A 23,516-nucleotide genomic window follows, 5' to 3' on the forward strand; every position below is an offset into this window, starting at 1 on the left:
TATATATCTAATTATAATAATTATAATTAAACATAAATATAGATAAATATTAATTATTATCACCACATTGTAAAAATATATATATATATATTAATTTTTTTAAAAACATGAACAAAATTTTGCCACATCTTTTTTAGTTATTCTTTATTCAAAAAATTCAATCAAAAATCAATTGATTTCATTTCCATTCACGAACTCATTTTTTTCATCTGTTGTAAACACAAAGCATGAAAGTATTGTGTATATCACTGCACCGAAGTAGCGCAAAGAGAGACACAAACACACACATGAACAAATAAGGTTCTATACTATCCTTAAATAATTCCAATTGACTTATCAAGTCCCTGAAAAATTTACTTATGATCTCAAAATCTCTTTTTTTTAAAAGGTTACAGAAAAGAACATCAGTCAGTAAAATACCGAGACACGGAGGTCTTCAGGACGGTCTTCTGCTCATACCGATAAAATTCAAAACAACTCACATGATCTCATTTGTACAACAACAGATTCACCAAAACACAGTGTGGCTTGATCTCTTTATTTTGGAGAGCCTGATATTATATAACTAAATCATGTGAGTTGTTTTGAAGTTTATTGGTATGGGCAGAAGATTCCTGAAGAACTCCAGGACAGCTTTGGCTGCTCACAATGGGAATGACTAAATTCTCTCCACCACTGCAGTCAATCATCAAGCATTTTTCATCGTAGCCTATTAACTGAGCTTCTTTCTGAAGAGTTGACTGAATAATTTCCTCTAATAACAAGCTTCTTTCTGACGAGTTGACTGAATAATTTCAACTAATGACTAGCTTTTGTTTCTGTAACCAAGTTTCTGCATACCAAAGTTTAAGAGGATTAAGTCTATATACAGATATTTATAAGTGATCTAGAAAAAAGCTACAATGACAGCATTTAGAAAACTCAGTAGTTCGAAAAACTACTATCACAACCTGATAAAAGAATTATATAATTGAAAACTTACTGCAATTGATGCCAAGGGGCTTTATGGTGAGTAGCCAAGATGATTGAGATACCACAGTGCCCCTTAAAGCAGCTGCTCTTCTGCAGCTTTCTTTTGTTGCTTATGAACACTCACGCTCCAAGAGGACTGAAAGCGCTATGCCCACTCTACTGGTACCCATGCAAGTAAACCTGAAATAATCATAAACCTTTTCATCAGTGGTTTACAGAGGAACCTGCCGAAATGCATCATGTTACATTCATGATTTATCAAGTCAATTTGCGTATGTGCAATAACTTTGCTTAATACAAACATCCTATAAGAAAATTTTGTCATCAATGGTTTCCATTTCATTGGGGCATGGGTTTGATCTCAATGCAAAAAGAGATTACATGGGTATTTAGACAAAGTATGGAATTGCAATAAAATATTTAGGGCAATTGACATTTATCCACATAAAACACTTGTAAGAATCTTCAAGGATGATCAATGGATGCATGTCTATAACCAAGATACATGGACTTCTAGGAAAGATGAAGGAGAGGCTTACAGTCTTTGGTGGCTTTGTCCTTATCTTCATTACAGCATACAATTGTCAGATGATCCCAATGGTTGCCAGTGCATATCTCTTATTGCTTTGGCTTGACTGATTTACTTCCTGAGACACATCAATCACAGAGTACAGGTTAGGAATATAAAACCACCTCTGGAATTTTGTTAATGATTAGAATGCTCGAGTTCTTCCACATTATGATATTTATAACAAAGAAACTCAAATTTTAAAAATGCACCTGTGGTCTCTATGTACTTATCAATGATCTCTGTATTTTGGTGAATTTGATGTTGCACAACATGGTGATGTGAGTTGTTTTGAAGTTTATTGGTATTAACCAATAACATTTTGACTCATGACAAAAACCTGTATAACATTCAATAATTAGAAAGAACAGTGTAGATGCCCAAACTAATGTTAGTCAGTCCAAATATCATTTGGCTCACAATGCAAATGAATTGACTGGCAAACAAACTTGATGAGAACAATTACATGATAAGAAGTAATTCCAAAAATTGCATTCTTCGATTCTCAAATGAACAAAAATGTAAAAACAATTAATATCTAGTGTGATAAATAAAGTGACAATTAAATTGGGATGAAATGAATTGAGCCTGTGGAAAGGTTTTAAGTTCATAATCTGAGCATGAATTTTTTCCTTCAAGCTCAGTTAGAAAATCAAATGTACAATATTTCTCCTCTATCAACTCCTGCTCCTCCCCTCCATCCCGATAAATCAAGTTAAAGAAAAGAAACCTCCCAACTCAAGAGCAGTATGTTTGTCAAAATGAGTGAAAAAGCTAAATGTATCAAAGTATTCAAAATGTATTTCAAAGCGTGTGCACCGTTGTATACTTATCTAATGAGATCTCACAAACACACTAATGATATGTGGGCAAATTACTGATAATCATATAAGCATGCAAACAAAAGTAGCACTTAAAAAAAGAATGAAAAGGTAAACTATGCTCAGACCACAATTCAGGTTTTTGTAATGTTTCCCTCAGCTTTAATTGATATAATACGATGAAACAAATCCAGAGCAACTCGAGGCCAAGAATGGAGTGAATATGATCCAGCAAAAAGTTCTTTGGACGAGCACAGAAAGGAAAAAAATGCTGAAAAAAAGCTAGAGAACTAATAAAGGAAAATATATTAGAAAGCTGTGGCACATATCTAGGAGCAGTGCTGCCACACATCATCCATGATATATAAATAAAATAAAAACATCTAATAACCTAATGGAGTTGATAACTCTTTTAGACCTGCCATACGGCCCATACCAAAAAACTTGCATAGTTATCCAGGAAATCTTGCCATCCAGGAATCCTGACAGGTGTTTTCAACTTTCAGTCAAGACTCCAAACTACCAAAAGAAATGACTGATTGATTCCTGAAAAAAAAAAGAGAAAGAAAATGGGCACATTCACACTACACCATTCCATCGATGGTTTACTTGATTATCTACACAAGTATTACATAAACCACCAAGTTACCAGAAAGCTTGACCATAAGGTACATGTCACCTTCACACCATGTTATTTTAGAAGGAAAAAGAGATAGAAACAACTTACAGGTAGAAAGGTGGGGGAAAAAGGCTTGTCCACATCATCAACACAAAATAAAAGCCAAAAAAAAAGGAGCTTTTGTTAAAAAAAAACTAAAAAAGCTCTCCAATTTCATAACAGGCTTCTATGCAGGAATAGTGGGAGGGGAAAATAACTTGTGATCTTTAACAAGACACTATAAGAAAATGAATGAAAGATAAAGCTGAAGTTCCAAAAAGTTCAAACCAGATCTGGAAAACTCTCAAGCTAGTCAAGATTCTCAAGGCAAAGCGAAAATCATACCACAAGAACATAGAAATTTGGCCGCTACTAAAAGTCGAAAAATTTTAAATTTGATCCAACCTTGACCATTATCAGACTGATTTGTTACCACTGCCTCCCAGTTTTCACCAACAAAATATCACTCTATGCAATTCATCAATCATACTTAAAACTCCAACAAATTCTTCTTCAAGATTTGCAAACCAGATCAAAGGAAACAATAAATCACACACAAAACCCCTCAATTTTTTTAAAAAAATCGAATAATCAAACGCATGACAAACTGCTTACCAAAAAAATAAATCACAAAATGTCAAATTTGATGAACAATAAGAATCAAGATCCACAGCCATTCTTGCACAACTCCATCTGGTCCCTGCGGCCATAGAATTAAACAAAAGAATAAAATCCATATGAAATCATAAACAAGGAATTCCCCCCTCCATTAAAAATCTTCAAGAAAACCATAACAGTGATCAAAGCAATACCGTCACTGATTCCTTGTGCTCCTCCTCCATTCCTAACAAAATTTTTTGGTTTAATTCGAGAAATCAATGCTCCAAGGTCCTCCAAACTCTCCAAACATCTCGGCTCTCAAATCTTTCCGCCCTTTTTCTGGTGGTTTCTTTTCTCTCACGTAGCTCTTGTGAGAAACCTCGCGTTCAATAAGACAGTGCCCTTGCAGCTGTCGAGATAACTTTAATAAATAAATAAATAAATAAATAAATAAATAATATGGCGACGAACTGAAGGCGTGACGTGACGCGAGAGTGCCCAACTCGAGGAATCGACGTGTCGAGAGGTGGTGGCTCGTCGGAATGCTGGACACGTGTCGGCAGATGGGAGACTCTCGTGGGGCTCGGGATCAGTTCCTTTGATCCGATCTCGATGGATGCGGGGGCCCATCAGATGTGTTGATCTGCGATCATCGATGGATCTCTCTTGGGCCGCTGAGGATCCTGTGCTGATGTATGAAGTAGGCCGGCCCGTAGGCCAGGTCGGTTCCCATTCGAATAAGAGTGGTAGAGTGAGGCTAGTGGGCTGACTTCTGGGCCGTCTGATGGGCTGAGTGGGGGACCCTTGATAATATTTTAACTTGTTTAATATGATATTTGTATATATTTCCCATTTTTTAATATAGCTGACATTGTGCATAACTATAATACACCTCCCCTATTTCTTTTTAATTATGCAGCAATAGAATCTAGAAATCTATTTGTTTTCAGAAAATAAAAAATTTATAAACAAATAGCGGATATTTTGGTAGTTTAAACAAATAGTTTTGAGTTCAAATATATATTATATGTAAAAAAAACTTTATGAAAAAGATATTTACATCTATATAAAACTCAGAATAACTCACCTTTTCGCTATGTAATCAATCACAATAATATATATATATATGGCTGCATCCTTTGAGAACGTTCGTAGAGTTTTGATGTACAATAATTTTTGTGAACATAACCAAACTATAAAAATCCCAACACACATGTATCTACTTTGTTTCCCTCAGTCTCCCTCATTCTCTGTACTGTAGCTAACTACGGATGTTTCGTGTGTGTATATATATAATTAAATCAAGTTGAGTACTCTAATTAAAGTTAATTACAAGTAATTTCAAAATTTAGAAAGATGATTTCAAATTCATGAAAGATTTAATTTTCACAGTAATTAATTAATTTTTATTTTTATTTATTCAATAGAATAACGAGTGACTACAATGGCCAGATTCCAAGTGTGATCTTGCAGTGAGTACGATTTAACGGATTGATTTCCTTCCCGCCAAAATGCCAGAGTTTCTCTATAAAAACAATTCCCTCGTTCTCATTCTCAAGTCTCCAAGTTCTTTTCTTTTCCCTCTTCTCAAACCCTAATGGGCATTTGATGTTTGAGCTTTAGGCTTTTCAGATGACTGATTGTGTTTCTCCGTTCTGATAATAGGTAAGAGGGGAGCTTAATTCTCAATTCTCAGTTCTTTTGTGTTTGTATGTGATGCAGGATTTTGGATCCTTTTTTTTTTCTTAAAAAAGTTTGTTCTTCTTTTAGTATTAATAGATTTATTGCTGAAGGTTTCTTGGAACCTGGCAATGCAGTTCTTGCGATGTAATTTATAGTGTTTCTGATAAATTTCATGGGAAAAAATTTGTCTGATTCTTCAACATTTTGCTGATTTTTCTGTTTGTTTTTAATCTTGGTTTGAGTTTTTATTTATTTATTTATTTTTAGTTTGACTTTCTTTCTCATTGGTATTGCAATCATCTTCATGAATTTAAATTTAATTATGCATGAAATTCTTGAGTTCTTGAAGTTAGAACCCCAATTTGGGGATAATTGATCCTGTTTCTTAGTAGTTGGGGATGAATGTAAGATGTTTGTGATATTAGGTTTTACATGAGAGATGTTTTCTTGATAGTATACCACAGTCTGTAAACGTCAAGTTCTAAGCTTTTCTTATTTGTTGATTTTTTTTTCAAAATGTATATTATATGAGTTATACTACATCTGAACTACTTCTAGTTGTGGTTCTTTTATTGATAGCTATATGAACTTGAACATATTTTAGCCTTTTTTATTAAGCTCAAACTTCTTTCTTGCATGCGTATTCTCCCAGAAGCACACATACTACTGACTGGTAAAGATTCATTTTCTTAAATGTCAATGATCCCATGGTGTCTCCCATAAAGGCAAAAACTACAAATCCACAAGCCTAGTGTTAATAGAGACCATATATATCTCTGTCATATCAATTGTCCTTTCAATGCTCAACATCTCCATTATTTGCTTTCTACACTACCTGACCAGGAATTGGAGTGGAATTTGCACATTGATGAAACCGGGTGGGCGAATTTTCCATCTACTTTGTGCCATTTTGTCGTGTTGATTGTGATGTGATTTGTCTGGGCTTATTAATTTTTCTTCCTATCCGGTCTTTATAAATGTCCTTGGAATATTCTTTCTTGAATCGCTGTAGTTTGTTATGATTATTATTAATTCTTCAATTTATTACTCCGTCTACGTTTTTTGCTTCAAAATGATATAGAGAAATTCTCTAGTTTCTTATTTCTCTTGCAGTTGCAGAAATTGCAGCAGACATTGCTTAATCTCATTTTCATCTAGTTAGTCTATATATATGGTTCTGCCAAAACTTTCTATGCATGTGTCATGTATGTAGAATTGTCTCCTATAATTTCTCATCTAGCCAAACTTTCTGGAATGCCGCCAGACTAAGTTTCAATCATGAACAATGACATCGATGTTGAAATGTGGAGCCTTCCACTAGTTAGTTTGGACCTGCACCTGTTTGTTTAATTGTTTTTCTTATGATTGACTACCAGATTGGGTACATTCATCAACAATGTATGTAGTATAAAAAAAAGAATAATTTTTTTTTAGTCTTGATCTTTTTAATTTGTCTTTTCAGAGCTGCAAGCCTGTAATAGTGGAGCAATGCATGCGCTCGGGTGACCCCATATTCAGCCTTGTCCCTCTCGCACAGCATGGCCGCCGCGTTGATAGCGCTACAGCGCTCAACCACTCTTTTGGTAATTTATTCAATTTAATATCGAGGTATTGTGTGACTATAAATTAAGTATCCAGGTCGTCGGTCTAATCTTCACTCCTCGCTCGCGTCGGCATTGATACTCGCCAAGCACTAAAAAAAGGATTTTTTTCCTTTTTTAAAGAAAAAAATCCTTTTTTTAAGAATAATCAAGTCAAATTATTGAACTGAAGGATTTAAAAATATCTTCTTCTTCTCCTTCTGCGGTGCGGAACGCGTGCGTTCTTTGAGAGGGGAGTTACTGGTGCTCTTGTTTGCAGAGGCGGAGCGTGGGAGCGGGAGCGGGGGCGGTGGTGCGTTGTGGAGTAGGAAGAGAGCAGGCGCCGCTGAAAGGCGTGGTGATGGAGAGCACGCTGAAGGGTATAAGAGAGGAGGGGGCTTCAGTTCTGGACCCCAAGTCGACTGTTGGTGGTGGAGTGGAGGATGTTTATGGCGAGGATCGCGCCACTGAGGAGCAGCTCGTCACTCCATGGACACTCTCCGTTGCCAGGTCTTCTCTCTCTGTTTCTGTGTGTGTGTGTGTGTGTGTGTGTGTCTGAGTGGATTTATGTGTTTTTAGGTTTGAGTTCTTTCATTGTTTTGCTCGCTTAATTTTTGCCTTATTATTATTTATTATTTTTTTTTTTGTGACGCTTTGGCTGTTGAGTGTTCTGAGATTGAAGAAATTGGTGTGCAAGTGATGATCGTCTTCACGAATTCTAAGGATCTTATTAGCTGAATTCATTTGTTGACATTGTTACGGAGTAGTGATTTTGCAGGTTTTATCATGTTTTCTGTTGTGGTTTATAACTTGTTTAGAGAAATCAGTTTGCGCGTGTGTGCGAAGTATTCTGGATTATCTAACGAATGAGAACATTCTTTGAGTTTCAGTGGCTACACTTTATTGAGAAATCCTGTCTACAATAAAGGGCTTGCCTTTACTGAGAAAGAGAGGGATGCTCACTACTTGCGTGGCCTTTTGCCACCGGCAATTGTCTCGCAGGAACTGCAGGTTTGTGTGTGACTTGATGTTAAAAGTGCTTTCTTTCTTCTTCTTTACATGTCAGAATGTGTGTTCTTATATGACTTCATTACAGGAGAAGAAGCTCATGCACAACCTTCGTCAATATGAAGTTCCTTTGCAACGATATATGGCAATAATGGATCTTCAGGTTTTGGGTCCTTTTATTCTATTAATTTAGGTTGGTTGATTGGACTAAGGAAACAGAATGTCTTACAGACTTGGTTGTTTTGCAGGTGAGAAATGAGAGGCTTTTCTACAAGCTTCTTATTGATAATGTTGAAGAGCTACTTCCTATTGTTTATACACCTACTGTTGGTGAGGCCTGCCAGAAGTATGGGTGCATCTTTAGGCACCCTCAGGGTCTTTATATCAGTTTGAAAGAGAAGTGCGTGCCTGACTCCTTGTTCACCAGTTTGTTGCTCCTCAAATCTAAGTTCATTTGCCTACTCTATCTTGCAGGGGCAAGATTCTAGAGGTATTGAAGAACTGGCCCCAGCGGACCATTCAAGTTATTGTGGTCACTGATGGTGAACGTATTTTGGGGCTTGGAGATCTTGGATGTCAGGTTATACATGCTAATTGTTTATAGATGTTGTAATCTTGTTGTCATTTCTATGATATGTTTTGTTGATATTATAATGTACTACCTTCAAAATGTGCTCAGGGAATGGGGATTCCAGTCGGCAAGCTTTCTCTATATACTGCACTTGGGGGTTTACGCCCATCTGCTGTAAGCGCCTCACTTTTTATTTAATTTTTTATGGTGGTTGAGAGTTGAGACTTAGTTGCATTTTTTGTTGTTCTTTTCTTCTTGTTGAAGATGAACCTTAACAGCCAAATATTATTTTCAGTGCTTGCCAATCACGATTGATGTGGGTACGAACAATGAAAGTCTACTGAAAGATGAATTCTATATAGGGCTAAGGCAAAAGCGTGCCACTGGCCAGGTGCTGTATGCTCAGCACAAGGATAAAATATATACTTGTTTTTATTCTGTGTCAAATGCTAAGTTGTGAATCTTTGTTAACTGAATTAGGAATACGCTGACTTTCTACATGAGTTCATGACTGCTGTTAAACAAAACTATGGTGAGAAAGTTCTCATTCAGGTTGGTTACCATGCTCAAACTTGCAGAGTTTTAACCATCAAGCAGCTCACTTATGAGGGCAATTCTGGCCAAGTACTCTTATTTTGTTCCAATTTATTCATTTTAGTGAGTAACCTTGTTGCAGTTTGAAGACTTTGCAAACCATAATGCTTTTGAATTGCTTGCAAAATATGGCACCACTCATCTTGTCTTTAATGATGATATTCAGGTAATTCCTTGACAGTCTTTTTTCTCAATATACTTAATGACTTCTTTTATGGTGTGGATATTCCATCATTGGTGGTCTTTCTCTCTGCTGTTCTCAATAAAAATGCCTTTTTAATTTATGGCATTTTTGATGGCGCAGGGGACAGCTTCTGTAGTACTAGCTGGGCTTGTTGCAGCACTAAATTTGGTTGGTGGAAGCTTAACAGAGCACACTTTCTTGTTCCTTGGTGCTGGCGAGGTGGAATAATTTTCCTTGTCACATGTCCTTCTATTTCATTCTGGTCAATTTCTGCCTAGATAGAAGCTATTTACCTGGTATTAGAACTTGGAGGACATGGCTGTTTCGAGTTCCCTAGGAGTTACTTGATTTTGACTTGCTGAATGATGTAGAAATAATACGTTCTTATATTTCCTTGAATGCTTCTCTTAACCTTGTTCTTGATACTTTGTTACTGATGTTAATGCTTTAATGTTCTATGCAATCTGTTCTCTGTTCTGATACTTAATAACATACTGGTTTTGGCGCTTACAGGCTGGCACTGGCATTGCTGAACTCATAGCACTTGAGATGTCAAAAAGGGTACTTCATTACAGTCTATAGTATTAACTGCACTTTTATTTGTTTTAGGCTATGATGGGATATAATATATAGTTTGAACTTTCATTTGAATCATTTCATTAAGTTATCACTTAGCGCATACCAGTGAACTGATAACTTTTGTTGCAATTGCAGACAAAAACACCAGTGGAAGAGTGTCGGAAAAGGATATGGCTTGTGGATTCTAAGGTAGAATATTAATCAATGATCAATATAGATTTTTATTTTCAGAAGCAATTTAACAATTTGCTGCTTTTGCCATTTTTATTCTTGATAAATAGGTTTGACTCCTTTGGCGTTTATTGTAGGGACTGATTGTAAGTTCACGCAAGGAATCACTTCAACATTTCAAGAAACCCTGGGCACATGAACATGAACCCATCAAGGACCTCTTGGGTGCTGTAAAGGTACTAATTATTAAATCATGAAATTTAATTAAAGTGTGCATTCTTCTTTGCGGTTTGTTTGAAACACCTTGTCTTCTAGATGCCTATAGGAGCTCTCTTCTAATTGAAATTGGAACCATATGTGAAAAGCATTGTCTTCTGGTGTTGATCTTAATTGCAGGCTTATACTTGATAAAATAGAGTGATCACTAGTTTAAAACTTCCATGCTGTACTGGCTTTTAAGTTTCTCATATTGAAAACATTTCATATGGTAGTTTCACGTCGATTTCGAACTTTCTTTAGTGTTACAAATAAATCCGCTTTGATTTGTAATAATTTTTGCTATGTGAGTTCCTCACTTTTTCAAATGGGTTTCTCGTAGGCCATCAAGCCAACTGTGCTTATAGGATCATCCGGTGTTGGAAAAACCTTCACAAAGGAAGTTGTCGAAACTATGGCTTCCTGTAATGAGGTATGTCATTAACTCATTAATATTCTCATTTTCATTAGTTTTCCCCCATTTAATTGCTACCTTCACTGATTAAATTTGAGTAAGTTGCGGAGTAAGATGACATGCTGTCAAAATAAAATGCAGAAACCTATCATCCTTGCTTTATCCAATCCAACATCACAATCTGAGTGTACTGCTGAGGAAGCTTACACATGGACTCAGGTAAACAAATAGACATTTTATAAAAACTTTTATTTATTCTTCCGAGTTGAAATATTTGGCTGTCAATAATCTAATATGAGACATTAAGAAAAATGACCTGGTACTCTGCAGGGTCGGGCGATTTTTGCTAGTGGAAGTCCATTTGATCCTGTTGAATTTAATGGCAAGATTTTTGTGCCTGGTCAGGTATGAACACCCTTTCTTTCCTCATCACTTAATATGCTCCAAAGGTTTCTTTGCATTTGCTAAATTATTTACATGTGCATATTGTATTGTAAGCATACTAATTATTGGCATTTATTGCACGCTAGGCGAACAATGCCTACATCTTCCCAGGATTTGGACTTGGATTGGTGATATCAGGAGCTATTCGTGTACATGATGACATGCTTCTTGCAGCATGTAAGTAAACAACTACTGATACGCTAACACAGCATTCACAGAACCGCACATTTTGACAATGTGACATTTAACCTTAATGAGCATTGGTTGATAAGAATCATCACAAGCACAGAGAAATTTTGCCGGTGCTCATATTTTCCTCTTTTCACTGGTAAACATGGCACCATGTTTGGATAATTATAGACAGCTGCAACATCTAGTTTTAGATTAGCATTGCATAATAAATTTCAGGACAACTGGAGGATTGTGTACAAGGAACCAACCTGGTTAGCCAGTGTGTTTTTTTTTAAAAAAGGATTATAAATTATTAGTGGCCTCTACTGGGGGTGGCCTAGAAAAATCTTGAAGGGCTCTACAAGCTGATGATAGTTGCTCACAAAATATAGAATAATGCTATTTATTCAGAAATAGTGTCCAAAATAGTATCCCGAATGCAACCCCAGAGGTGGGGTTTGCAACCTCACCTTTGGGGTTACATTTTTGCAACCCCACCTCCGGGGTTGACACTATTTCACAATGAATAGCACTACAAAATATATAAACTGATATGCATTTAATATTTATTCTCCCTCGTTGGAAACAGCGGAAGCACTGGCAGCACAGGTCACGCAGGAGAACTTTGAGAAAGGGTTGATTTATCCACCCTTCACGAACATCCGAAAAATATCTGCTAACATTGCTGCTAATGTGGCAGCTAAAGCATATGAGCTCGGTACGCTTATATTTCCGTCTCTCAACTTTTGATTATTGGGCACATTTATTTAAGATAGGATTTGAGATTATACTCTCATTTCATGTTTTGTTATACCTATTTTTCTCAGGATTGGCTACAAAGCTTCCGCGTCCTGAAAACCTGGTGAAGTATGCTGAGAGCTGCATGTACACTCCTGTCTACAGGAGTTATAGATAAAGTTGACAGAAGCATATCTTCAGTTTATGCCCCGGGCTCATTTACTGTACTAGTAAATGTTAATATGCAATAAGGCTTCTGTAGAGCCATCACTTGTGCGGTTCTTTCCTGTTGAGGTTTTTTTTCACTTGTTCTGGTTTGTCTCAAGGATGTTGTCTTTTATTAATGGATCTTACGAATTGCCAATTACTTTAGTATGAGACGTGGTGAATCTCTTTGTTGAATTTGCTTTTATGTTTTAGTATTTTTAGTATTTTAATCAACTATACGTGACAATTTTTTTTTTTTTTATTTATAAAAAAGGACTTAAATTAGATCTTGAGAAAGAAGAAAAACAAGAGCATTGGAAAAGATGTTCTCCCACTCCCAAACAGTTGGAAAGGAGACAGAAGTTTGGGAGATACTTGTCAACAGAAAACGGTTGGATTAGCTGATCTATGGATGTGGAATACATAGGAATTAGGCATACTTGTCAACAGAAAACGGCAGTCACCAGCAACTAAACCAAAGTACGAGAAGTCGGCTGCAGGGGATTGAATAGCTTGGGCTACCAGCAACGCATCAGTCTCAACTCTGACACCACCTGAGATGAATCCCTTCCTCAGTCAAAGGAGTGCCTCTCTCACACACATTGCCTTTGCCAGGGAGATACTTAGCAGTCCCGGTATTATTGAAGTCCCCAATCCCATCAAGTCACCATTATGATCGCGAAGAGCCCAGCTGAGACCGGTACATTTCCGGCTTATACACACCGTTGCATCACAATTAAGTGTATACTTTCCGCAAGGGGGCTGTTGCCATGTATGGACAGCGTGATTGGAAGTAGCGGAATAATTAGCGGAAGTGTGCAGCAACAATGTTTGAGCATTCATTTGTGCACACAGAACACCGACACACATAGCTAACGGTGAGCAACCCTGCCACACCACCTCATTACGGTGTGTCCAAATGACCCAAGTCGTGATAAGGCTTTTCCATATCTCCTCCTATAACTTCGAACGAAATAGCTGCAACATGTAAAAAATGGCTCGTCCCATCAAAGGGTACCATTGCACGTATAAATTTGGCCTCCAGTCGTGGCAAAAATAAATGAATTTTAAATGACTTCATTTTCTAGAGACGCTACTCGGGCACATACACCGTGCCAATGCCGTTTAAGGAAATTAATTAAAGTTAAAATAATTAAAAAGAAAAAGAAAAAGAAAAGAAGAAGATAACTTCCAGACTATAATCCTGCATTTGAGGGGCTTTGCAGTCTGCTAGCCAGCACCAAAAACCAATCAGTAAGATACAACCAAAAAAAAAATCAGAAAGATACAAAACACATTGCCATTTAGGCACTTTGCTCCTAAATTTACATAAAGGGCTAGCATTAAGTTTCGGCAACAGCCTGATGTCCCAAATACGCTACCTACAACGGCTTACACTCACAAGCTATCCGCTGAACATTGACACAACCTCAGAAGTGATAGCAGGTTTATATGCACATATAATATCATTTTCCAACAGATGGAGAAGAGCAGTCTCCTATATTCTGATCATTTATGTGTTTGACATACAAAATCCTACTATATATTCTTATTCTTTTTTCTAATACGATTTCGTTCTCTCTCAGCACTCGCTGTCTTTGACTTGAGAACTCCGGATTCCCCAAAATGACCTTGGCAGCAGATTCTTTTTCCTAGCTGTAAATAACCAGCCGATATTTGACTCGCAGGAAGCACAATAGGTGATCGTCCATGCATAACTGCAAAAAAAAGGGTAGTTGTGCGAGATCAAGTGCATGTGAAAATAATGAAGATGGAACAAATATAAAGACAATAAAAAATATGTAGGGTGATCAGAACATGCTTGAATGATGGCATATAATGGCATCCAAATTTGTTCATAGATAGAATAACCAAATGATAAAAGTATCAATGGCTCAAGTAGTTCACATAGATCTCAAAGCACTGAACTTTGATAGCATAGAACCCAACATTTGTGGGACATATCTGAATCCAGCCATTCTAATCCTTGTTTTAATAATGATATAACCAAACAAATGTTTCTTATCAAGCCTGATTCCTTTTGCTTCCCTATTGCATAGTACCAAAAACTATCCTGTGTGGTTCTCTGGGTTGTAAGACCATCTAAAGGTACTAATCAAAATTTTTAGGATCAAAGCTTTCAATAACCAAACCTAGAGGATAGAAATGCAGTTCTTCTCTTGTTAGTTTGGTTTATTGAAAGGATAGAAAACATATGGAACAATAACAAAAGAGGCTGGACTAAAATATAAAATATATTTGTACAGTACTTTTCTGAATTTCCTATTCTAAATTTAATGCACATTGCATACTACAACCTGCATCCCAGCTCCGCCTTTGATTGTGGGATTTGCAGTTGTTGCTATCTCATTCTCAATAACTCCAGAAGGATGCACTTTTAGAGATGGTATAAGAAAGACCCAGTAACTAAATATATATTTCTCTTTCTAGCTTTTTGCAAGGATTGGAAGAAAAATAATGTGCTCTTTCCCTATATGCTAGCATCATTTTTCCTTTGCATAGACAAAAAAAGCCAAGAAGGTTGACATAAAAATGAAATTAATTACATACCCAGGGAACCAGCTGTGTGCTTTATCAGGACGTCCCTGAAGCGCAAGTCCATTGGCATTGTAGACAGTAATGACCTCATGCACAAAACCATGAGGGTTCACATAAGCATTGAGGGGTCCATCACTAGACATCACAAGCATATCACTTCGCCTTGCAATTACAGACTACAGAAAAAAAAAAGTTCAATTAAGAAGGGTCATATGTATTTTGCTGTTCAACTAGTGCAAAAGAATAGAAGGAACCCTCGGTTTTTCACATCAATAAGATTACAGAGGACAGCGTCCTATATAACATATTCTAAAGTTCAAGACTGATAATTACCTGGCATGTCTTACATCTTATGAGGTCAAAGCTCTTTAGTAGCTGAATTTCCCTCCGTAATCTATAGGACACCCCATCAATCTCTAGCAGTTCTTGTCTGGTAGCTTCTGACATTGGAAGTTTGCTGGCCATATGGAATGACAAGAGATCTGGCTTTGTTACTAAATTGTCCATACTAGGCATTCTGATTATCTGCTTCCAAAGATCTGCAGCAAAATTATACATGACACTAATTTAAGAAATTGAGCAAAAGGCAATTTCTATATATTGCACATGTAAAAAACGGTTCATCAACAGACATGAAATGGAATATTTTCCGCAATGGATGCCAATGGCAATTATCTGTGTGATTGAAAATGCTGAAAGTGGATGCTGAAGTGAGCAGTAGAAACCAAAAAGAATTTGATGTACTTAATGAGTTCCATGGTTGGGGGCAGACAGATAGAGTTCCCTGTCACATGTAATTTCTAAAACAAGGGAACCATGCTTACCATGATAAAAACAAATAAAAATCTAACTTTTCCTGCCAAATACTATCAGATTTTTAATGACCAGGGTGAAGAAATGATAGTCACCTGCAGCCTTTTGAGCAAGCGCATAAGAATCATACATTTGGTAAACCCAATGAGGCCAGAAAGCCATTGGAGCCTTGTGTGACCATTTCAATCTGGTGGGCACAAAAGAACCTGCACTCTTTATGGGTACTCTTCCAGATGGCAATGCTCCAGCAAGATCTGACTTCATGCTATCGTTCTCAGACAGTCTGTCATGTGACTGCCCAGATCCTCCCAATTTATTTAAATAAGATTCCCTCAACCTCGAAGCATGCCCAGGCATTGAGTCCTCATCACTAGAAGAGAGCGCATCAAACCTCTCGTATCTGCAAGGTGAATCAGTTGGTGTCCGTGTGTCCATCGTTGAACTATCACTAAAAGTGCTTGTCGCAGACATGCACTCCCAATCACTTTCAGCGTCCTCAAATCCTTGGCGTTTGGACAGTGAAACACTTGACGACTCTGCATGTGATGGTGTACATTTTGACCAATTGTATACTGCTGCCAACTGTCCAAATGCATCTTTTGGAATTCTCAAAGGAACATCTTCCTGAATGATTTGCACTTCAGCACATGGCTGACAAGAAAAATCCCTTTATTAGTCCTCCTCACCCAAATATCTACATAAAGGCACAAAATAGTTAAATAGCAATTCTCACTGTTCCTTCCACATCAATCCATCGCCGACGTATGCGAAACCGCTGCTGACCACGAGCAACCACATTTAAAGAACCATCATCCAGCCGCCTGTACTGCCGTATCTGAAGAAACATATTGAAATTTAACCCCATGTTAGTTGGGACTTCGGATAAGAATAATATTCAATATATAGAAATTCATTACCAACACAGATCATTCCCAAATGGGGTAAAGGGTCTAGTCCCAAGATAAAACTTGAACAAATATTTCACATCCATATTGCTGTGAATAGCTAAGATCTATGGAAATCAGAACCCTAAATTATTTCCATGAGTTTGTGACTTCATATTACATCTTCTCATCATATGCTTTAATCAGAGCTCAGTCAGTATTTAAGGTATTTAGTCAAGAAAGTTCAAATCCTCCATTGGCACAGGAGTTCCACGGCAGCGTCTAGTCATTTGAGTTCAGAAACTATCATGAGGAAAGTTGTGCATACAGGCTGACATTTACATGTTAGAATGGTCAACAACAGCAGACATAATGACTAGTTTTGGCAAGCACAGATCATCCAAGGTAGTTCTATAGTTATTGGTCTAACCTCTGCAGTGGTCCCAATTGTAGGACAACAAAGTCTTAGACCATCACTTGACCTATAAACACGAACCTGAAAATTTTCAGATCATTAAGCTTATTATAAGGAGGGGAAAATTATTTTTAAAAAAAAAATGGATGGACAAGAAAGACCAACATACCACACCTATTGTGTATGGAGCATCAGTCTGGTTCAAAGCTCTTTCAACAGCAGCTTTAAATCTACGTTGAACTACCCTCAAGGGAAGGGTTGCCTCAGGAAAGAGCACAACTCCTGCAAGTTTCAACTTTCAACACCAACCTAATAAAAGAGTGCCACAAATTTCTAGCTAGTAATCATAAACTAATTTTAGAAAGTCAAATCAAGTGAGATATAAAGATTCATAACTCGTAGATGTAGGAGACTTCATACAGGATGCCCATTTTTTACCAAGTACACAAGACATCATAAGTTAATGCCCGCAGCAGATTCCATGTTATAGTCAACAATACGTTGAATCAAGATGCTTACAGAGAATAATTATAAGATGAATGAATAGGAAGGTAGTGATTGATGGCATCATTGATATTGGAAAAAAAAGGATGGCATTCAGTATTGAGTCTATTGACATACCAGAAACAATTCACATAAAAGGAATGCTAAGATACATTGCCATGCAATGCCAATGACAAGAGAAAGCTAGCAAGATGCCAAGAACACTAAAACAAAATGAGCGGAATGAACTAGCAAGTATACAGAATTTACCTTCGAGATAGAACATTGGCAACGTGAAGATTGCACCACCATCCAAAAATATCATCCTCCCTTGAGTGGCATCAACTTCTGTTGCATAACATAGCATTTTCAAGTTGCGATGATTTTGCACAATGAATATTAAAATAAAAGAAAGCCACTGGAAGCCTACCACCAAGATATGTGTGCAAGGAAGCCAAGCATGTGTCAAAGGTAAAGCCCCCATATTGACCAGCACCGCCATCACCACGCTCACTACAATATCAGGCGCAGAGGCCAAGAACTCCAGTAAGAGACATCAAAGGAAAGCAAAGGAAGCTTTTTTTGCCTACTCAAAATTATCAAATCTCAATAATAAAACTTTTAGGGCTTCCAAAACAATCAAAAGATCCACTAACAACATGCCCCAGAGATTCTCGCACAAAAGCCTCATAGTTTCGTAAATCAATCAAACCCTAACCAGTGCATATAACATTCAAAATCACAAACGCAACCCAAATCCCATACTTCCCCTTCGCATGCCATAATTCTAAATCCAAAAAACCTAGAAAGAAAAAGAGAGAATAAATCCGGAACCCTAATCATCAGCGTAGATATGATATTATCCATTTCCCATCAAAGCAAAACAATGGATCGAACTCAATACACACAAAAACATATAAAAAAAGAGAAGAAGTTAGGGAAAAGAAACCTAGGGATGCCATCGTCGTCGTCGTCAGAAGAGGAATCAAAATCGACATCAACCTCCTCGATCTCAAGCTCCTCCATGTCGAGCTCTCTGATACGCTCCATCTGGAGTCTCTCGTGTTCCAAGAGTCGATGATTCCCATCCATCACCGCTCAAGCTCTCTCTCTCTCTCTCTCTCTCTCTCCTGTGAGCTCACCCTGGAAGAAGACAATGGAACAAAAGAGCTATCCACAAATGCAAACGCACCCCTGGAAACGTAGAAATTTGAAGACATATATCTCTGTATCTATACTTTTATGAATTTCATATTTTTTTAGGGATGCTTACTAAAAAGTACCTGTACATTTTCCATCCTCATTATTTATTAATCTTTCTGACTTTTACATTTAATTTTAAGCTTTTTTATTTTTCATTTATTAATCTTTCTGATTTTTATATTATTTCATCTCTAGATAATAATCTTGTGAACATGGTTCTAGGTAGTTATCATGAAATAGAGATGTGGCTCATTGACAACCATAGGATTATAAATTCTAGTATTTGTTTTAGCATAGAATACAGGGATAGGTTGGTCGTTAGGTGAAAAGGATTGCTACATTTTATTTTAAAAACTGTTGTGAAGATTATAGGCTAAGGATGATGAAGGTTTTGGTCCTGTGATAGCTAGCTACCATATAATCGTGTCTACTGGAGCTTAGGCTATGCGAGACTACCCTAAAATGGTCCTGTGATAGTTATCATGGAACTGTATCTATTAGGGCTTAGCCACGCATGGCTACCCTACCATGGAAGGAGGGCTTCAGTTGGGCTGGGCTGGGCTATCTCAACATTAAATGAGAGCCCATGGGATGAATTGCTCTCACGTGCTAGGCACATGGGCTCTTTATCTCCCGACACAAGGCTGATGAGTGATGCCGGCAAGTTAAGCAAGTGCTTTCACCCTAATAAAATACAACTTGATAATTTTTTTAAAATTTTGGATTTAGAAATAAATAGTTTGAGAAAACATGATGTTTTAGAAATATTAAAAAGTTAAGGACCATTGAGGAAGAGAAAATTTTCATGGATGTAATATTTTTTTTGGGAAAGAGGAGCGAGGCGACCCATTTGAGAGCCGGGGGACGTCTGCAGTGCTTGGTGGAACAAGTGGGGACGGGAGCCGAGCTCACGTGGTGCTGAACCACCCGTACTGCAACCACTATTCACAACTCCCGGAAATGCTGCTCAGTAGAAATCGAGCTCTCACCGCTCGGTGAGGCTCTATCGGCGGCCGTGTCTCAAATGGGCCGAAGGTCGTTGGCATTCATGGATGTAATATTACTTTCCTGATTTTTATTGTTAGATACCGCTATTGTTAATATAGGGTTAACAAGGGTAAGAAAAAAAAAACCTCTTTTGGATTTACTTATATACCCTTGAAAAAAATCATGTGAAAGAACGTAAATAAGCCTTTGAACTAGTTCACTCATCAAAGATGCCACATAAAGTATTTGTTTTGAAATTTTAAAAATTAGGCAAAATGAGGATACATGTATTTTTTGAGTTTGTTCCACATCACGTCCCGTCCCTGTTTTATTTTAAATGAAGGGCACTTGTCCACTATATGTCAATATATATATATGAAGGGTTAGTCAAGTTCAAGACTTTGGACTAAACTTTCATTCTGAATTAAATTAATTTTAAAAAATTTCTGAGCGAATTAAGCTTGACTTTTTAGAAACCTACCCTAATTGAAATTCATTTTTTTTTAAAAGCGGTTTAAAGTGTGATATTTTGATTCAAAAGAACATTTACCTATAATTAGAAGCAAATGATAGAGAAATTGAGGGTTGTATTATTTTTACATTTTTTTTTTAAAGGTGCTTGCGAATCTAATCTCCTCTAAATATTAATTTGGCATTATATTTTGATTAATAATGAAGACTACACCAGTATAAATACGCGTTGGCTCTAAGTTCAATTATTTTTTTAATATTTCAAAGCCAACAAAGCCTCAATTATTTAATACACTTTTTTATTACTATATTATATCACCTTAAAAAAATTTAGTAGGAAAAAAACTTGGTGGATTTTGCTTGTTCACGACTCCATCCCAACCGGTTTAGTTAGAAAATCAAGCAACCTGTTAGTACTATAAAAATACAGAACCGATACAAAAGAAGTCCACTAGATGTGGAGCCACAAAATAACACAACAAAATAGGAGGAACAACGGATCTCCTCCTGGCCCATCAAGAATCTGCAAACATCTTATGCCATTTGACAGCATTTCAGTAACACCATAACCAATAAACTACAATAATTTCTTCAAGAATCTGCAAATGCAAGAAGATTATCATACCATATGCAAGCAAAATTGTGTATAAATGCATTGAGAAATGTTGCCAGGAATCTGCAAAAATGGAAATATATGAAGATAACTGAGAATTATGCTTTTGGTTGCGAGGAAGATTCGGTGTAAATATATAACTGGAGGAAAACAAAACCTCAACGAGATCAGCTGTTCTGATGTAGCACCTGATAACTCATAATATCTTAGGCTGCACACCTTTTCAAATTTCAATACATTGATGAGGAAAATTCAAAGTGAGACTTCTTACAGGGAATGTAGCTGAGCACCTGCAAGCATGCATTTGCACAAAAGGAATCAAGAATGCTGTCTTTGTTTTAACTTTGAGATTATACCTAACTTCCATACAAGGGATGAGGTGGATATGAATTATAATTCTATTTCTTCCATACAAATGAAGAACAATTTCAGATCAATGGAATTGGGCAACTCATTTCATCTGAAGGCTTCTCACGCCACGAATGCAACCTTGCTTGATGAAAGGAAGAAGACACATGATAGGACTCACCTTTTGTGTCAGATGAAATTAATAATATTTTAGGCTAAAATTATGTAGTTGATATGTTTATCAAACAAATGCTCTAATCTCTTAACACCTCCACAGACATTTATCTCCAGGATTTTCTTGCTGGGACCTAGATAACAGATGATTCCATTTTCAACTAGCTTGTAGACTATTAGACTGATTCATGGTTGAATGTCTTAGTTTTTCCACCAATTTTGGAGGTTGTTGTAACTTGTAAACACTCCTGGCTAAATGTAAAATGTGTTGTTAAGCCTAACATTAATGAGAAAAATAAAAAAGTTAATACATCTAGCAAGGTTTGACTGGACAGTGAGACCAAAAGTATTCATATGAAGGAAATATTAATCTGATGCATCATATGAATACATTCAACTCAATCAACACTTCATCACACAATCATCATATAAAGATAAGGTTTGTCAACTTAGCAAAACAAAAAACACTTTTTTTTTTTTAGAAAAAAAGAAACACAATTAATTAAAGAAATCCAACATCATGCTGACTTGATAGAGTTTGATTTTCCATAAATGAAAACCAAACTACTTTTGAGTAAGCTTTTGTATTTTGTAATCAGCTGCTCCTCTATGTGTCTGTGTGTGCGTGTCTACTGAACAAATAATGATCATCCAAAAAAGATACTTCATTTTGCATTCCTTGCAAACAAAAAGCAAAATGTGGCTGCATCATTTACAATATAACACAATTGAGAATGAACATTCCATACTCTATGAGCTAGTTTTGGAAGGATTAGAATCTTACAGTCAAGAGTTCCATAGATTTTGATTGAAAAGTTTCAGTTCTTCAGAAGCTGACCCATAAATAGATGAGATGGTATCCCTGCAAGAGCTGAAAGAACAAAACAATGTTAGCAATACAAGCAAACAAAAGGGAGCACTCAATGAAACACTCTTGCCAATGCAAAAGGAAAACCTGCAGGCCTCTCTGTTAAACCTCTTCGGATCAACGCCATACAACTTCTGAAAGACATCAGGCTCCACCCGGCAGAAGAAGGGACGTTCTACAGCATCCACAAGTGCCAACGATTAATGTAGGTCAAGTGTTCGATGAAATGCCGCAATGACCAAATTCAACAATAGCTCACCTTCGTAGATTGAGCATGTCCTGGTGGAGCTCTCATAGTGAATACACCATCCATCCGGACCGATAAGGCTCTTATAAAGCTATCAAACAATGGGAAACAAGAAACCTTCATGGATTCATCATCATCATCATCATCATCATCATCATCATTATTATCCAGGGAATTTCAGAGAGGAGGAGACCTGGAGGTTATTGGGATCGTCTATGAAGATCTCCTCCGGGGAAGGGAAGGAAGGGCCCTTGTCGAGCTTGCAGCAAGCGCCGCAACCGCGGGAGCACTGCCATTTGGGGGCCATCTTCTTTTCTCCTTTCCCGAAACCCGTCACTCGGTCTCTCGAGGCTACCATGGCGGCATTCCCATCGTCCTCGTTCCTCCATACCTTCTTGTTGCTCTTGTATCCATTGCTTTGGCTTGCCATCTTGCCCTCCGTTCCGGCTCTTCTCGTCCGGCATCTCACCAGAGGCGCCATCGCCGCCGTCGTGGGCTTGGTGAAGCTCAGAGCCGCCATCATCGTCGTCCCCAACACCGTCGAAGAATGAGCATTCGGATAAAAGCTTCGAGTGTGTAAAATTATGAAATGGCCCCTGATTTTTGTTTTAATAAAAAAATTTCATGTCGAATATCTTTACAAATAACCCCTCCTTATAAAGGTTTTTACATCCAGACTCACTCCAACAATTTTGTTCTGATATTTATATGCGATATTTAATTAAACTCGAATTAAAGAGTTTTTAATGTATTATTATTATTATTATTATTATTATTATTATTGTTTTTGATAAAATAAGTAAGCCACTGTTTGTCATGCAGGGAAATATTCGAACTTGCAAGGAATTTTTATACTTTATTATTAATTGAAAAAAGTTACAAGTTTTTTTTAAAGAAAGATAACAAGTTCTCTAAACTCTTATAATCTTTCTTTTAAGAATATTAACCTTTTAGTAATTATTTCATTGTACTGTATGGCACAACAGACGTACCTTAAAAAAATATATAATTCAAAATAATCATTTTAACCATTAAAATTTGATAATATATATATATATTTTTAAGAAATACGATAAGCCTAGGAAAGCAGAGACGAACGTGTGGGAGGGCCCATGTCAGCAGCTAACCGTGCCTCACCTCTGCGTGAGATAGGGATCGAGCTCGAGGGAGCCGCAGCGATCTCTGGGCGAGCAGCACCTTACGAGAGGCACGTCTTGCGATAGGCCAAGATG

The 23,516-nt window shown here is 37.0% G+C and overlaps 3 protein-coding genes and 1 long non-coding RNA gene across 13 annotated transcripts; 1 reads left to right on the forward strand and 3 right to left on the reverse strand.

Moving 5' to 3' along the window:
- Positions 1-333: 333 nt before the first annotated feature.
- LOC120251774 lies at positions 334-4,019 on the reverse strand. 4 transcript variants are annotated; one of them, XR_005533483.1, is made up of 7 exons: positions 3,832-4,019; positions 3,635-3,719; positions 2,798-2,907; positions 1,753-1,880; positions 1,512-1,619; positions 983-1,152; positions 334-832 (listed from the first exon to the last, which is right to left on the reverse strand). It is a non-coding gene; the product is annotated as an uncharacterized LOC120251774 (long non-coding RNA). The 4 variants fall into 4 exon arrangements; XR_005533482.1 differs by having other exon boundaries at positions 2,490-2,907; XR_005533481.1 differs by lacking the exon at positions 2,798-2,907.
- A 2,806-nt stretch (positions 4,020-6,825) lies between these two features.
- Positions 6,826-12,392, forward strand: LOC120251527 (NADP-dependent malic enzyme). Its single transcript, XM_039260073.1, has 20 exons — positions 6,826-6,885; positions 7,163-7,392; positions 7,773-7,893; positions 7,979-8,053; positions 8,139-8,290; positions 8,365-8,470; positions 8,570-8,635; positions 8,757-8,852; positions 8,942-9,013; positions 9,138-9,221; positions 9,360-9,458; positions 9,753-9,800; positions 9,954-10,007; positions 10,127-10,225; positions 10,588-10,677; positions 10,801-10,878; positions 10,990-11,064; positions 11,190-11,280; positions 11,864-11,992; positions 12,102-12,392. Exons 1-20 carry the CDS (start codon positions 6,841-6,843, stop codon positions 12,188-12,190), a joined length of 1,899 nt encoding a protein of 632 aa, XP_039116007.1. The 5' UTR covers positions 6,826-6,840; the 3' UTR covers positions 12,191-12,392.
- Positions 12,393-13,462: 1,070 nt separating this feature from the next.
- On the reverse strand, positions 13,463-18,569 carry LOC120251613. The gene is made up of 10 exons (XM_039260200.1): positions 18,323-18,569; positions 17,804-17,886; positions 17,644-17,721; positions 17,060-17,172; positions 16,906-16,971; positions 16,325-16,426; positions 15,687-16,242; positions 15,112-15,317; positions 14,791-14,954; positions 13,463-13,937 (listed from the first exon to the last, which is right to left on the reverse strand). Exons 1-10 carry the CDS (start codon positions 18,463-18,465, stop codon positions 13,802-13,804), a joined length of 1,647 nt encoding a protein of 548 aa, XP_039116134.1. The 5' UTR covers positions 18,466-18,569; the 3' UTR covers positions 13,463-13,801.
- Positions 18,570-20,381: 1,812 nt separating this feature from the next.
- LOC120251192 lies at positions 20,382-22,918 on the reverse strand. Of its 7 annotated transcripts, none has more exons than XR_005533395.1 (7): positions 22,478-22,918; positions 22,297-22,375; positions 22,125-22,212; positions 21,954-22,040; positions 20,836-20,937; positions 20,660-20,710; positions 20,382-20,557 (listed from the first exon to the last, which is right to left on the reverse strand). XR_005533395.1 is itself a non-coding variant. In XM_039259729.1 (5 exons), the coding sequence occupies exons 1-4, from the start codon at positions 22,805-22,807 to the stop codon at positions 21,956-21,958; spliced, it is 582 nt and encodes a 193-aa protein (XP_039115663.1). In that variant the 5' UTR covers positions 22,808-22,918; the 3' UTR covers positions 20,725-20,937; positions 21,954-21,955. The 7 variants fall into 7 exon arrangements, 1 of the variants encoding a protein (XP_039115663.1); XR_005533394.1 differs by having other exon boundaries at positions 20,382-20,567; XR_005533393.1 differs by having other exon boundaries at positions 20,805-20,937.
- Positions 22,919-23,516: the final 598 nt, after the last annotated feature.

Source organism: Dioscorea cayenensis, chromosome 20 (genome assembly GCF_009730915.1).
Source record: "Dioscorea cayenensis subsp. rotundata cultivar TDr96_F1 chromosome 20, TDr96_F1_v2_PseudoChromosome.rev07_lg8_w22 25.fasta, whole genome shotgun sequence".
NCBI classification, from domain to species: Eukaryota; Viridiplantae; Streptophyta; class Magnoliopsida; order Dioscoreales; family Dioscoreaceae; genus Dioscorea; species Dioscorea cayenensis.